General features: G+C 33.6%; 4 protein-coding genes across 4 annotated transcripts; 2 read left to right on the plus strand and 2 right to left on the minus strand.

Annotated features, from left to right (window-relative positions):
* Positions 1-2,627: 2,627 nt before the first annotated feature.
* Positions 2,628-4,783, plus strand: LOC124911268. The gene is made up of 3 exons (XM_047451724.1): positions 2,628-2,825; positions 3,690-3,811; positions 4,324-4,783. The coding sequence occupies exons 1-3, from the start codon at positions 2,696-2,698 to the stop codon at positions 4,657-4,659; spliced, it is 588 nt and encodes a 195-aa protein (XP_047307680.1). The 5' UTR covers positions 2,628-2,695; the 3' UTR covers positions 4,660-4,783.
* Positions 4,784-6,021: 1,238 nt separating this feature from the next.
* Positions 6,022-7,588, minus strand: LOC124911266 (transcription termination factor MTERF4, chloroplastic-like). Its single transcript, XM_047451722.1, has one exon. It carries the CDS (start codon positions 7,376-7,378, stop codon positions 6,146-6,148), a length of 1,233 nt encoding a protein of 410 aa, XP_047307678.1. The 5' UTR covers positions 7,379-7,588; the 3' UTR covers positions 6,022-6,145.
* Positions 7,589-8,298: 710 nt separating this feature from the next.
* Positions 8,299-12,236, plus strand: LOC124911267 (proteasome subunit alpha type-6-like). Its single transcript, XM_047451723.1, has 9 exons — positions 8,299-8,462; positions 8,552-8,646; positions 8,727-8,808; positions 9,735-9,831; positions 10,184-10,242; positions 10,367-10,449; positions 10,811-10,906; positions 11,793-11,852; positions 11,931-12,236. The coding sequence occupies exons 1-9, from the start codon at positions 8,387-8,389 to the stop codon at positions 12,021-12,023; spliced, it is 741 nt and encodes a 246-aa protein (XP_047307679.1). The 5' UTR covers positions 8,299-8,386; the 3' UTR covers positions 12,024-12,236.
* Positions 12,237-12,741: 505 nt separating this feature from the next.
* On the minus strand, positions 12,742-14,455 carry LOC124911830 (protein STRICTOSIDINE SYNTHASE-LIKE 4-like). Its single transcript, XM_047452354.1, has 6 exons — positions 14,287-14,455; positions 13,977-14,189; positions 13,815-13,882; positions 13,487-13,723; positions 13,229-13,361; positions 12,742-13,145 (listed from the first exon to the last, which is right to left on the minus strand). Exons 1-6 carry the CDS (start codon positions 14,434-14,436, stop codon positions 12,864-12,866), a joined length of 1,083 nt encoding a protein of 360 aa, XP_047308310.1. The 5' UTR covers positions 14,437-14,455; the 3' UTR covers positions 12,742-12,863.
* Between the last annotated feature and the right edge of the window lie 1,226 nt (positions 14,456-15,681).

Below are 15,681 nucleotides of genomic sequence, written 5' to 3' on the forward strand. Positions count from 1 at the left end.
TTCAAACTCATATACCTTCAGATCTTCGAATACATTGTTTGATTCTCTCATCACCATCGTCTTTATATCCCACGCACTCGGAAGATATCTTAAAGCTTTGATGATAGTTTCCTTGTTATCATAATTCTTTCCAAGAGTTGATAGCTCGTTTATCACATTTGTAAACCGGTCACTATACTCCCTCATTGTTTCTCTTGGCTTCATTTTGAGGTTTTCAAACTTCTGGGTAGCCACCATTATCTTGTTTTCCCTGGTTCTTTCATCTCCCTCATGAAGTTGAATCACCGTTTCTCATACTTCCTTTGAAGTTTTGCAATCTCTTACCTTATAGAAGGTGTTTCTGTCCAAACCTTTGAAGATATGGCTTCTAGCGTGGTTATCCAGATTGGCTCTCCTCCTATCCTCAGCTGTCCAATCCTTTCTATTTTTATCAATTATTATCGGTCCTTCAAACAGAATGAGCGGCATCTCATCATCCATAGTGATTAGGTGCAAGTGCATGCATATCTTCCAGTTGGCGAAATCATCACCTTCTAGCATTGGAAGCTTCTCGAAAGTCATGCTTGCTTGCTTCGGGTTGTTTGAGTATTGAAATTAACTGCTCTAATACCAATTGTTAGGATCTAGGTCGCGGCTGGCGGACCGGGGTCTGACTGGTTAGCTTTTTCTGACAACGCTGAACGGTTGATGTTTAATCCGGTTAGAGATTAACACCGGGTTTCAATACTACACAAACTATCACAAACCCTTGAACCGAGTTCAAGTGCAGAAGTGGTTTGTTTCATGTTGAAGCAACACACACAAGATGAATAAAGATAGAATCTGGATAATATCGGTTTGGAAATTAGGAGGTCGGTTTAAAGTTTAGTGAATCGGTTAGAATGATGTAAGTCGGTTAGTATGAGTCGGTTAGAGCGTAGAGCCGACAGAAAGTAAAGAACAAGACATAGGTTTTTATGAATGTTGGGAGATAAAACTCCTACGTCACCCTTTTTTCTCAAAACCATGAGAAGGATATTCACTAAGGAATACACAAACACAATACCCGATTGAGACTTATTTGCTGCTCGATAAACACTCGTACAATTCTCACAGAAATTGTAATCTCACTTCAAATTCACACTTAAGCTTTTTAATCTTAGAGAGATAAACACAACTTGTAACTTGGGTTGTTGGAACACTTAATTGTTGTCTCTTGTGACTGCATTTACTCTTCTTCAGCTCCTTCTTTTATAGGTGAAATGTGCCAACGGTCACATTTCTTCAACGGATACCTTCAGGGTAATCCTTGAATCTAATTGGTTGAGTAGAGGTTCAGTGTTGCAGAACTGGCGGTTTGAGCTTCCAAGGCATAGGTCAAACCGGCTAGGTTTGTCTTTTACTTAATATAGCAACTGTCGGTTGGACAGTTGCCTGCACCTGGAAGGTTGCGCCTCTGATTTATCTTAGAGTAAAAAGATCTCTTCAGACAATCTTCTACAGCCTGCAGAGTATCATCGGACTTGTATGGATATGGCAATGTCACAGTCTGTTCCTTTGGTATCATCTTCCGCAGATACTCAAAGTATCTGTTTGCACCGATTTGTAAGATGTACTTAGTTTGATATTCTTGCTTCTTTCTCTAAGTAGTCTCTTCATCGGTTTTCCGGTTGGATGAATTTCGGTTTAGGATGTCTACCAGTTGTTCATAGCTTCAGGTTAACCGGATAGCTTTCCGGTTTTGGATACATCCTTTGCTTCTTCTTCTAACCGGTTAGATTCTTTGATCGGTTGGATTCTTGACCGGTCAAATTCTTGACCGTTCAATGTTCTTGACCGTTTCTGCACAGGAAATTTGTTTTTGTTAAGTTCTTATTTTAACCGGTCTAATTTATCTAACATATTATTATATTATATAATATGAAAAGAGAAATAAATAATATATTATCTTATAATATAGAGATATAAAAAGTTATATAATATAAAGAGAAAAAGTTAATTTAGTGTAAGAAAATAAATAAATAATAATATATATTATAAGATAAAATATATATTTTATAATAATATATTATAAAAAATACCTTTTACATATCTCTAGAAGATATGACAAAGCCTGAGTCCACCTCAACTGCTCTTCTTGTGAAAGACTTTTGGACCCAAAGTTGGGTGATCAATTGGTGAACGCCTTCATTTTTGTCTTGTGACTTTCTAATAGATGTAAATGGCTTTAATTTGTGTCTCAATTGTGACTTTCCAATAGTTGTATACACCGAATAAATGTTTGTTCCATAAAAAAAATCACAAATAATAAAATATTTGATAGTTCGAATCTAAAATAATTCCACTCAAAGTTCGAGTCTTAAATAGCTCAACTCAAAGTTCGAATCTTATTTAGTGTAAACACCCAAATTTGAATCTAAATATTATTCGGGCCAACCAAAACAATAGGAAACAATAATAAAGAAACCAAAATGAATCAAATTTTAGTAGTCAAAACATAATTGAAGACCCTTTTATGCTTAAAATAAATCAGAACAAAAATTCAACATTTTAAAAGTTTTTAATTATTTTTCTAAGAGGACAAGAGCATTGAAGTTTAGTTTTATTCAAACCCTTATTATCGATTATATATAGATATAGAAATAGAAACAGATCCAATTATACATTTGTGAAGTGAGAACTGAGAAGTGAATCTCTCTACCGGCCGGGAAAGAAGATGTCGTCGCCGTCAGCTTCTGAAATTGTTGCGAAACTGAACCTGAAACCCCATCCAGAAGGTGGTTTTTACTCTGAGACCTTCAGGGATGCTTCCGTAGTCCTCTCTAAATCTATCCTTCCCTCCCGATGTAAGCTTTCTTCTTTCATTTCTCCTTCCCTCCCGATGGCGTTCAATTGAATTTCTCCATGTATTTATACTCATTATTATTTCTTGGATCTGGGTCTTTCCTTTGTTCTATATTACTGCACACATTTGATTTGATTTTTCATTCTACCTTATAAGTGAAATCACATCAAATCTAGACTCCTTATAAGTTTGAGACTAATGGGTTATAGTTACATCTTAGTGCTTATACCCATGTTGCTTGCCTAATCTGTATATGGTCTATAATTGGATAAAAAAAAATGTTGTGTTTCACTGAGAAATCATCAATATTTATTGAAGAACAAAAAGAACAGCTGCACTAGATATGTTTTTTTTTTGTTACTGATTATTAGAGGTGACCTGCATCTTTTGAAGAGATTCTTTTTTTGCATTTGATGAACTGTTGTTTTCTTGATCTTGGGGTTTCATTTGGGAGTGAAGACTAGATCCTTAGGTTTGAGATATTGCAGGGTATTGGTTGTACTTATTCATGTAGATATGATGAAATCTTTGTGTTGTCTGCAATTTTAATGAAATTTAAAAAAAAAAATTTAAGTTGTGTTTTTTCTGTTGAGAATTGAGATCTTGATTTCTCAATGTGCAATTTTTCAACCTGCGGTTTTAAAATGGGTATTCTATATCCCATTTGTATAAAGAGTGATTTTACTGAGAAATCATCAATTTATTGAAGAACTTCTACACTAGATATGGTTTCTTATGAGAATGATACTAGACATGTTATGAACCAACAGCTTGAAACAGTGGTTGCCTAAACAGATTTGGATGAATTTGCACTTTTTGGGTGAAATATTTTGTCCATATTGTTAATTCTTATTTTTATTTGTAGACAAGGTTGATCGCCCTATAAGCACATCCATCTATTTCTTAGTTCCTTCTGGAAGCTTTTCACATCTTCATCGTATTCCATCTGCCGAAACTTGGCATTTCTACATGGGAGAACCTCTTATGGTAAGAAAACAAATAACCTTTGCCTTACCCTTGTTGAATTGTGAAACATTTTTCGGATCCATCAAGGGTTTCCCCTTTTTACCATATCCGAAAGGAGGTCCTTAGAGAAAGGAGGTCCTTAGAGATTGGATGGATGTTCCACATTTCGAAGTGACTTTCAATGATTTAGAGGAACAAGAGATATATGTTTAGGATTAGGTTGGGAACTTTAACATGCTAATCTCAATGGAAATCCCACCTACCAGTGACCATGATATTCATATTATTTTTGACAAAGGGCTTAACATTATTTTGGTAATGCCCTTGAAAATGAATCATTCGCTGAGAGGTTGATTCTAGCTACTATTGGATTTGATTAAATGGGTTTGTGTTATTAATGTCCGGGTATCTGACGAGACTCGAGAGTCATTTGGTTTCGATGTTAAATGGGTTCTTGATTAGGGTTTTTGTGTGATTTTTTTTCTTTTTTATATTTGAATGAATTCTTCTTTTAAAAGCATATTTGTTTTTAGGTTGTGGAATTGAATGAAGAAGATGGAAGCTTGAAGCTGACATGCTTAGGTTCAAATCCTCTCATAGACAATCAACAACTTCAATATACAGTTCCACCAAATGTCTGGTTTGGTTGTTTCCCATTGCTGGATTTCAACCTCTCAGATGACAATAAGTTAGTTGTCAAAAATCCACCAAGAGGGAATGATGATGATGATAGCCATTTCTCTTTGGTAGGCTGCACTTGTGCACCCGCCTTTCAATTTGACGATTTTGAGATGGCTAAACGTTCATACCTCGTTTCTCATTTCCCACAACACGAATCACTAATCGGTTTTCTCACTTTGGATGATTGAATGAGATTGATGAGATGGATGTTTCATGTTTGTATTTACATTAGTATCATGTTGTTATAATCTGACAATTTTATCTATCTTTTCCTTTACCAATAATAATAAAATGCCAAGCTTTTCAGACTCATTTTTCATGTAGTTTCATATAGACTTGAAGGGAAACTAGATAATTATGATACAAATTTCATGAATAATGAAGGAGTGAGTAGTAGAAAATTCCTCTTCTTCTCGATGTTGGTAAATGTGAATCATGACATGATATATAAGAAGATTAAATGGTTGTTCAAATTTTTTATATATAAGAAGATTAAATGGTTGTTCAAATTTATTTGTCCAAATGTCTATCGAACGATAACCAATCTTGAAAGTCTAAGTTTCAACATTTCAAACCATGAAAGCAAGCCTACCTAAGTAAAATAATGCAAAATGTTAGTAGAGCATATGTAGAAATGACAACAGGTATTTTACTTGCCGGGTAGTGAAATACACATCCTCGAATCCGATTTTTAATTTATTACTCGATTCTAAGGGATATTTCAATTTGTATCACATCCCAACGAGTACCCCATTACTCGATTAAAATATAAATTTAAATTTATTATTTTTTAAATATACTAAATATTAAAAACAGAAATGAAAAATATTACTTATTTGCATTGTATAATTATGTTGGTGTAAAAGTTAAAAAAATATAATAACTTTGTTGTTATTACATATTGAAGATTAAAAAAAATATATATATTGAGAATATTGAAAGATTGTTTAACTTGAATATAAATTAAAATAATGTTGTAGTGGAATGTGAGTATAGGTAAGATAAATAATATATTTATTATAAATTTATAAGGATGTGAAATTTAAAAAATCATTTTAAATTTTAAAAATATATATATTTTAATATTAATATTTAACACGTTCAGATGCTCATTGTCATCCCTAAAAAAGGTACGTGAAATTATGCTACTTGTAGTTAGAATTGTTATTTAGAGATCTCTTACAGGTATGTGAAAAAACTGTATGTGAAATTATGCTACTTGTAGTTAGAATTGTTATTTAGAGATCTCTTACTTCAATTCACTGATCTGTCATGTCTAATAAGAGCTCAATAAGCAATTCTAGAGGGATTGAGGGAAGGGAATTATCCAAGTCATCGAGCTCAATGAACATGATTATAACTTCTCCCATTGAAACTCACCAAATAAACACTGAACACAAAACTTCCCTATAAGAGGAGCATGTCTTTGTAGGAGAATCTTAACGCGGCACTTTTAATATAACCAATATAAATATAACTATAAACATTTTAATATTTAGTCAACATTGGTAAGAAAGTAGTTTTAGTTTAAGAATAAAGAAGACCCACAAAAAAAGTGCCTTAAAATACATTGAATCAAATACAAAAAAAAAAATAAAATGTCTAAAGGTTGCTTTCTCAATAGCCCTTGTTATTACTAAATATGAAAACCTCTCCACAAATGGAGCTCAAATTTTAACTTTGCAAAGCTACCTTTTCGCCTCGAACCTTCTCATACTTCACCACAAACTTCTCGAAAAACCTCTTCTCGCTAATTCTCATCGCATACAACAAACTAATATCTTTCTTAATGACATCTTTCGATATTAATACCCTCAAAACCGACCACCTTGGAAGAATCCTCTTCTCGAAACTATGCAACAGTACAAGAGGCTGCTTGAGAATGCAAGGAAACGTACATTTCATCTCATTCAACAAGAAATTCATCATCTTGTTGATTTTCTTCTCCGATATCAGCATACAAGAAGGAAGCACTTTGAAAAGGGTGATGAGGTTCTCTTCAGACAAACCAAAACTAGAATAAACATCTTTCTTCCTTTCCCACACAGAATCGCTTATGGATGACAAAACCCGAGTGGCTAAAATGAAAGTGTTTGTCTTCGGACTAATACCCAAATCAGAAACTCTAACCACCACTTTTGTAAGTCTACCGTTACTATTCAAAAGAGTGTTCATGTGAATATAGAACAGTTTATCAACTATCGATCTAGGAACACCATGATTTGTCAAGATAGTTATGTTCCCTTCTAGAACTTTCTCAAGGTTATAACCCAACAAACGATGACACGATTTTATCGCTTTAAGGACTCTAGATTCGGATCCAACCACTCTCCTAATGACCTCAACAGACGGCATCAACTGATTCTCAAGGCTTCTTGTTAAGATAGTAGGCTCTGCAAGAACTAATCTACTGATATCTTCAGAAGACAAACCAATTGAAATTAGGTAATCCAATTTAGGTTTCAAGTATTTCCCTGGCTTGTATGTCAATAGAACAGGATACTTCATTATAATAGTAGAAATCTGATTATCACTGAAACAATAAGCCCTGAAGAGTTCAACAACTTGCAGGATATCAACGAAAAGAATTCGTGGTCTTAAGCTGATAACTTTCTCGAGATTTAAGTGAGAAATCCCTAGGGAAGAAAGTAATTCTATATTCGGCTTAAGGGTATTCTCTAAATCGGCTTGAAGAATGCCGGGATGATCAGTAATTAGATTTTTAATGTGCGTATGAGTTAATCCATGGGATTTAAAGAGGTTCATGAGTGGGGGATGTTCATCGGATAAATGGGTGGAGTTTACGCATGAAGACGAAAACAAATAGACATGATTCGTAGTTGAAGCGGAAATAGGTTTGAGGAAATGATGCAACCTCTTGCTAACTAAATGAAACATCGCCGCCATTTTAAAATCTAGTTCATATGCATAAACCCGAAAAATAGGAGGGAGATGCTAACCAGATTTGAAGACTGAACTGAAGAAAGCAAGCGTCTTTAGTTCTAAAGATACACAATTCGCAAGTTCATCGCCGGATGCCAAATGAATGAAACCCTAGAAACATTAGGGCAGAAGGATTTTCTCCATCCAGGAAATGAGAAAGATAAAAAGGGGAAATTTGAGGAAATGACCCTCAGATGGGCCTAGTTACAGATAGTTATGGTTGGTGCGAGCCCATAATTTTAATAGCGCTGGTAATTTTAATAGCGTTGGTGACCTTTTTTTCTAACGAAAATGTCCCTATTGCGTCACACATCCTCAGATTGCGTGACACAATTTTTTATTTTTTTATTTTTTAAAAAATTTTAATTATGAAATTTTTTAGACGAAAATGCCCCAGTTGCGTCACGCAACCCCGTTGCGTCACGCAATCGCGTCACGCAACCCCGTTGCGTCACGCAATCGCGTCACGCAACCCCGTTGCGTCACGCAACCCCAGTCACGCAACTCCAGTTGCGTCACGCAACCCCAGTCACGCAACTCCAGTTGCGTCACGCAACCCCAGTTGCGTCACGCAACCGCGAGACGAAAAAAAAAATTGAAAAAATTAAAAAAATTAAAAATTAAAAATAAAAAAAATCGGTTGCGTTACGCAACTCCAGTTGCGTTACGCAAGGGTATAATTGTCATTAAAAAAAAAGGTCACCAGCGCTATTAAAATTATGAGCCCGCACAATCCGTAATTAGGCTCATCTGGAGGATCATCTCCTCAAATTTCCCGATAAAAAGAATTAAGTTTTTAAATTAGCCCTCGAACTATTTGTCAATATTGAAATTTACTCCTAAACTATTGTTTTCCAACTATTAAACAGTTTCTTGTTCGCTGGGCAAAGAAAGAGTTTCCCATTCCCGTTTTCCTCCATATTTGAGTGTGCTCAATCTCTCTCTCTATCTCTCTCACAGACGTCTTTCGATATGAGCCGAGGAAGTGGAGCGGGCTACGATCGCCACATCACGATCTTCTCACCTGAAGGTCGCCTTTTTCAAGTTGGTAAGCAGCTCCGTTTTCTCCCTATATTCTCCATTCAATTGCTATTCCTTTCAGTCCTTTCATTTCTCATTTGATTTATCATTTTCCAGAATATGCTTTCAAGGCGGTGAAATCGTCCGGAATAACCTCGATTGGTGTTCGCGGAAAAGATTCGGTCTGCGTTGTCACTCAGAAGAAAGTTCCGGTTAGTGCAGTAAATTTATTAGATGTCTTTCTCAGTTTCCAAATCTAGGGTTTTCTTTTGGTTAACCGGAACTTTTGCAGGACAAGCTTCTGGATCAGACAAGTGTCTCTCATCTCTTTCCCATTACTAAGTGCCTTGGACTGCTGGCCACGGGAATGACAGGTTATTATTTTCTCAGTTTCGCCTAGTCTTTCATGCAATTGAATCATGTAGGATATGGGTTTGAACCTATTGATTTATGTAGAAATAGAAATAGGGTTTATTAACCCACTAAGTAGCTCAATTGGCTAGAGTGGTTAAGAGACTAATTATCACGGTTCGATTCTCACTTGAACGCCTTAAATGAGAGTGAAAGTCATGGCTATGGGCTATCATGCTAGCTTCCTACATTTGAAATATGAAAAAATGATTTATTGGCTCTAGAGAATGATGTTCTCATACTGTGTTGCAAAAGGTTAAGGCCTGATCATTGAGGGTTAGTTTGGTGTAATTATACTTAATGCCCTACAAATTTGTATTTCTTTTCAAAGTGTAATTCATCAGAATCTACCCTAAACACAAAGATCATGTTTATTTCAAAATTAAGTACAACCAATTACAGCTCATGATCACTCTACAAGTAAGAATTCAAAAGAAAAATGAAGGGGAGCAAAGGAAATCTAACACGCTAAACAAAAACCATTCACTCAAAGATAAAACTGTCATAAACAGTAACCATAAATGCAAACAGAATAAAAGACAAAAGTAGTTCATCAGGCACAAATGAGAATGTAAAGTCATCAAAATCTCAATCTAATCACCTGTTTTCATTGATTGGTTCTTTTGCCTCTACGAGGTGTATAGTTCACATTTCATTTATTGGCCCCATTTGGGATTACTTTTTGAATTTGTTTCTCTGTCTGCCTCCGGATTTAGAAACAAAATAAAATATTGAATGTCTTTTAACTAATTTTAGTCTCCAAATGTTTATGTACATAGATGCATGCAGATTCAGAAACATAAATAAAGTGTTTGCAAATGGTGGCTGTCTGTGATGTAGCCTTGATTTTGTAAGATTTTTTTTAATGATTTTTGTTCTGTAATACCAGCTGATGCCAGGTCATTGGTACAACAAGCACGAAATCAAGCTGCTGAGTTTCGTTTCAAGTATGGATATGAGATGCCTGTAGATGTCTTGGCTAGATGGTAATAAAATTAGTGTTTTTTTCTCATTAATTGTAGCATTGGTTTGTCTTTCCAACTTGCATTCACTTCAGAGGAAGGCATATACTATGTGGTTCATTATTGTCTTCTAAGATAAAAATTAGGAGAGAAGCTCATTTCAAGTGCTCGTTTTTCATAAATCATTTACACAATTGTTTCTGCTCCTTAATTCCAATCATTGTCCTCAGAGCTTTTATCCTCTTTCTAACTGAGGTGTAACTTAGTTATTTTTACAAGTTCATGAAGCAAATCGAGGTTTAGATGCAAGTTCAAAAAACAAATTAAGCTTCTTTTAAAAATATGAAAACCTATTTTGATAAGAAATTTCTTTCAGGATTGCAGACAAGTCACAAGTTTATACTCAACATGCTTATATGAGACCTCTTGGAGTAGGCATGCCCCTGGTCCTTTCCAAATATCAGTTTTATGTATCCAAATGAGAAGTGGAATTTCATTGCTTTCCTAGAAATTTTGAGTTTCTCCTATTAACGGTTATACTTTCTTAATGATTATGAAGTTGCAATGGTATTGGGAGTTGATGATGAAAAGGGCCCCCAACTCTTCAAGTGTGATCCTGCTGGTCATTTTTTTGGTCACAAGGTATCTTAACCTTCGCTTCTTTTCTTTCTTCATTGTCAAATTCATTTTTTTTAATTCTAGTAATTTTCCAAGATGGGTGGAAGGGACATATCATTTCCCAAAGATTTGTTGGCATTGGCTTCACTAGAAAAACCAATTCATTTAGTTTTCTTATATGAGTGTGGATTAGGATGTGATTCCGTCAGATATAGCTCTTCTGGGCGGAGGCAGTATCTGATTGGGCTTGGCAAGGGCTCTAAAATTTGTGTTACAGATATCTACAAACTTCCCAAGTTACATATTTTTTAAAAATAATAATAAAATAGAATAGTAGCAAGTTTATATGAAACATGGGGTTTTACAGCTATGAAACCCTTTTCAGGCCACAAGTGCTGGGCTGAAAGAACAAGAAGCTATTAATTTCTTAGAGAAGAAACTAAAGAATGGCCCTGCTTACTCCTATGAAGAAACTATTCAGGTATTCCAGCTTCTTCCATTTCTTGACATGGGCAACTCATCAGCTGCCAAATTGTAGCCTAGATTTCAGATTCTTCTCGTCTTTTCGTTTTCGGTTGATGAGAGTCGTATAACATTCTTAAGAATAAACTCGTCACGGTTAAACTGTAGCGCTCCCTTTTTAGTTTGAAGGGTTTATTTGATAAAACTGAATGCATAAACTCATTTTGGTTCAACTGTAGCGTCCCAAGGAAAAATTAATGCACTTTTGTAGTTTGTAAAGACGGCAAGCCATTTTTAGTGAATCTGGGTTTATTAATTTATTTTGAGAAATAGGTACATAACCATTTGATATAAAAGTGTAGTTGGTTATATGGTTAAGATCAATAACATGTAAAAACATTTTATATATAAAATGTGACTTGTTGTATAGTTGTTGCCTAGAAATTCTAATTGTGTTGGTTCAACTTAACCAATTGAAATTATTTGGAAAGAGTGATTTATCTAAACTAAACTTTTTGGTGCAAATTTATTTTTCTATTGGTAAAAGAAGTACGGTTGGAAAGCAAATAAACTTTTGATTGGAATTTGATTCACAAATTTTTACTAGAAAATATTCCAGTCTTGTGTATTTTTGGTATAAATTTGTAGCTGTTTTTTTAAGTTGTAATACAAGCTTCTTTCATTTTTTCCTTATTTGTGAAAACTCGAACCCATAAACTCTATGAACATGAGTTCTTGCATTCTATCACTATGTTACGAGTTATCTCTATTTTTCTAAACTTAGTTTTAATGTAAATTTCATCATTTCAAACAAATCTAGTTTTATTTATGATGTATGTCAAATTAAATTTGAGTTAGATGAGATCAGGGAAAAATCACTAATGTGTGATTTAATATTTATATAGACTGCTATCTCGGCCCTGCAATCCGTTTTACAGGAGGATTTCAAAGCTACTGAAATTGAGGTACTTTATTTTATTTAGGATTTCTAAAAGTTGCAGTTTTAGTTTTTCTCAATGGACCAATGCTTGATTTATGGGCAGGTAGGAGTTGTGAGCAAAGACAATCCCCATTTCAGAGTACTATCGACCGAAGAGATCGATGAACAGTTGGTCTCCATAAGCGAGCGAGACTAAAAAGGTTCAATCTACTTATTATGCTTTATTGCCCAATCAAACACTCCCTTAATGTTCTTTTTCTTCCTTTATGCTCATTGTTGTTGGCTTGTCCCTTACATTGTAGAACTAGAAGTGTGCATTTTTAGCTATTTGAATAAATGCTAAAGTTATTAGAGCCTTGTTCGGTTATGAATTATTTGGGGTTTTTTTAAATTTGTTTGGTTTGGGTTATAGATGTGTGTTATTTGGGTCAAAATATATAATAGGTATTATGCTATTTTAGTTGATGATTTAAATGATTTGATTGAAAAATAAATATAAGATTGCTATATTAATTGGGATAAATGTATTAAACTAGATTATGGATTTGGTATATTGGAACTTTATAAAAAAAAATGATGGAAAAGTTATTTTGATTGGTTTAATGATGTGAGGTTAATCAAATAAATCACTTCAAATAAGCCTTAAATATATATAAGTATGGCAATGAGCATGGTTTCCTTATTTGGGACCTAATTTTGCGACTCCCAGGAATGGCTAAGTAAAAACTGGCTCTGTCTCTGCTTCACGGAAGGGTTTCTGGTTTCGCTGCACAGAGACATTCTAGCTTGGTTCATTTTAGACTTTTTATTAGTCTATTTTTAACAAATGAAAAATCAATCTAAGAAGGCATAAACATTCATCTTCTCACATACTGATAAATTTTTTAGGTCACTTTTAACATATCATGCCCAACATGGCAACCTCACCCAAATAGCATTATACATGGGTCGTACTTGACTCAAATAGAACTTTGGTCATGCACGATCCAAAACTTTATTGTTCAATGTAAAAAACAAGTATAATAACCATTACATGTTATGCTTCTTGGATGATATTTAGGGATAATTTTCCGACAAAATTAGAATTCAAACTTCCCAAGTAAAGATGATTATCAAATTCAACAGCTGAAGTGAGAAAGGAGATACTCGTTCCATCGGGATCATCAAATCTGTCGATTATCTTCCCATCCTCTGTGACATGAATCACCATAGCCTTTTTATGTAACCCTGTAACTCTCGCAAATAACGAAGGAAATATGGCTAGGATATGTTTGGCTGTCTTAGAAGTGTGCACAAATTCATATCTAGGAGATATCAACTGGGCCAAAGAAAAATAAAATGTCACATTGAGATTTCACATACTTAATCTATTGACATTTATATAAAAATAAGTAAAAAAACCTCTAAAATAGCAATCCAAAATGAACCATCAGGGGCAAGATTGATATTATCAGGTCCACCAGGAAGGTTATCCACAAACACCTCTATTTTCCCTATCTCATTGCCTTTCAACCAATATTTGAGACACCTAAATCTAATAATCAAATCAATGAAGATTATTTTTTATTCAAATAGAGTCATAGACCCTTGAATTTATTAAATCAATAATTTTGAACTTATTAGATAAGAATCTATGCAAACCAAGACAAATTTGCTTACTTCCAAGTTTCGCAAACGACGAGAAAGTCTTCGTTTGCAGACAACGCGACACCATTTGCAAATCCAAGGCCATCTATCACTATAGAGGTCTCGTCTATTGAAGGATCATACTTTAGTAGTTGCCCGTGTGGTTTAGCTTCAAGCATATCCAAGTGCCAATTATGGAGGCTATATTTGGTACTTGCCACACTAAAGTATAAGCTACCATCCGATGCCTCGATCACATCGTCCGCAAACCTATTTTTTTGACCAATCACGTAATATATATAGATCCTACCAATTCGAAGGAGGTCGAGACAAAAAAAAGAAATATTTTGGGTTTTCTCACTTTATTTTGGTTCCATTAACTTGCGATGTTAGAACACTCACACCGTCTTCATCAAACTTAACCAAACCCTACACAAGATGTAATATCATTAAAAAAAACTTGATATAAATTAAATCATCAAAATAAACAAAATATTATGATTTATGATTCCATAATTAAAACCTTATGAACATCACATGCAATAATGCTTCCATCTCTTGTGGCAGTTATTCCAAGTAAACCATTAGTCTCAAATTTCTTCCAATTCTCCCATGAATCATCTTCTTTATTAAATTTCTTAATCCAACCATCTCTTGTTGCAGCATAAATTGTCCCTTCTTTGTCCACACATACATCTTCAGGTTGTCTCAACTCTCCGCCAACTTTCGTCAATCTCTACGTGTTCGAAAATGGGTAAAAAATTAGAACATATAAGATTCTCATTTCAATATCTTTCTCGGAATATAAACATATGTAATAAGACGTTAATTACATGCAATCGATTATTTGGAGGAAGAGGAGAAGGATGAGGTAGCTCAATTATGTTAGGTGATGATATTGGAGAAAATAATAGAATGCAAAGAATTGATCCAATTGTTACAACAAGAAGGAAGCTTGAATAAGAGTGGATAATATTATTCATTGGAAAATTGCTCTCTAGATAGTATTTGTTATCTTCTTTTAAAGAAAGTAGATAAGATCTAAATATGTAAGGATGTCAATATTTCCCTTATCCAAGTTATTTTTTAATATTGTCACGTCTAGTTTGGATAAATAAAATAAATTGTTGATTAGATGAACAATTTTGTACTCATTTGTTAAATCAAAATATTCTTAGGGAGGATGGAGGAAGGTGGGTTATTTTTTGTGTTAGTTTATTTTAATAATATTTTTTAAAGAAAGCATTGATATTTTTATTAATAATTTTGAAAGAGAATTTATAATTGAATTTGAAATATAAAATGCTTTGCTTCAAACACTACAAACATGTCATGTAAGAAAAAAACAAACAACCATTCAAAACAAATTTGAACACATATTTTAGTTTACCAATTTTGATATGCCTTCCAAATAGATTGATACAAGATAGGGTAGCTTGTTCATATTTGGGTTATTTGAATAATTTAGAGGGAAAAAAAATTATGATTGATGATAATTTTAAGGAAATAATAATTATTTTTGATAAAATAAATTAAAATGTATTAATTTAAAAAAGTTTATTGAATGGAATGATTTGATAAATTAGAAATAAATGAAATAATGTTTAATTTTGTTTGAATTATTAAAATAACCTACATCGAATAAGACTTAAAAAGATGATTTCTCTCTAATTTTTCATTATTCTTTTAGTTCTAGGAAAGATTCAAGATTTTCTTACCTCCAAATTCTAGAACAAATTCTAGAAAAGAAAGGATAGATATTAAATAAAAACTTTCTAAATCTGTATCTTTAGAGAACGCATTCCTTAATTTCATATTAATCTCTTATGTGGTGGGTTAAAATTTGAAAAATGATTGGGAAAGAAAATTTGGGTGAGAAAATAAGAGAGGGAATGACGTGGCGCAATATGACTGGCTGAAAAAATCAAATAATTTCTCTCTCTTCTCTCTTTTCTCTCATTTTCCCTTTTTGCTAACCCATGAGGTAATGTCAAATCATTCTTTCTCTCATTCTATCCTTCAAATTCCCTCTCCCTATCACTCATCTTAAAATTGTAGTTATCTAAATAGTTTAGACTAACCCTTTTTATGACAAAATCATAATAATTTTTGCAGATCCTATTGTAGGAGAGAGAAATCTTTATAAATATTTAAAATTTTGATTTTTTCTCTTTCTTATTTTTCTTTAAATTTTCCATTCTATCCTATTTTTGAATAACGAAATTATC

The sequence above is a fragment of the Impatiens glandulifera genome, chromosome 8 (genome assembly GCF_907164915.1).
Source record: "Impatiens glandulifera chromosome 8, dImpGla2.1, whole genome shotgun sequence".
NCBI lineage: Eukaryota > Viridiplantae > Streptophyta > Magnoliopsida > Ericales > Balsaminaceae > Impatiens > Impatiens glandulifera.

Coding starts and splice junctions, on each gene's coding strand:
- LOC124911268 (XM_047451724.1), top strand. CDS start 2,696: ATGTCGTCGCCGTCAGCTTCTGAAATTGTTGCGAAACTGAACCTGAAA. Junction 2,826..3,689: donor ATCTATCCTTCCCTCCCGAT/GTAAGCTTTCTT, acceptor TTTTATTTGTAG/ACAAGGTTGATCGCCCTATA. Junction 3,812..4,323: donor ACATGGGAGAACCTCTTATG/GTAAGAAAACAA, acceptor ATTTGTTTTTAG/GTTGTGGAATTGAATGAAGA.
- LOC124911266 (XM_047451722.1), bottom strand. CDS start 7,378: ATGGCGGCGATGTTTCATTTAGTTAGCAAGAGGTTGCATCATTTCCTC.
- LOC124911267 (XM_047451723.1), top strand. CDS start 8,387: ATGAGCCGAGGAAGTGGAGCGGGCTACGATCGCCACATCACGATCTTC. Junction 8,463..8,551: donor AGGTCGCCTTTTTCAAGTTG/GTAAGCAGCTCC, acceptor ATCATTTTCCAG/AATATGCTTTCAAGGCGGTG. Junction 9,832..10,183: donor GTAGATGTCTTGGCTAGATG/GTAATAAAATTA, acceptor AATTTCTTTCAG/GATTGCAGACAAGTCACAAG.
- LOC124911830 (XM_047452354.1), bottom strand. CDS start 14,436: ATGAATAATATTATCCACTCTTATTCAAGCTTCCTTCTTGTTGTAACA. Junction 14,190..14,286: donor CTCCAAATAATCGATTGCAT/GTAATTAACGTC, acceptor TCGAACACGTAG/AGATTGACGAAAGTTGGCGG. Junction 13,883..13,976: donor TTGCATGTGATGTTCATAAG/GTTTTAATTATG, acceptor CATCTTGTGTAG/GGTTTGGTTAAGTTTGATGA.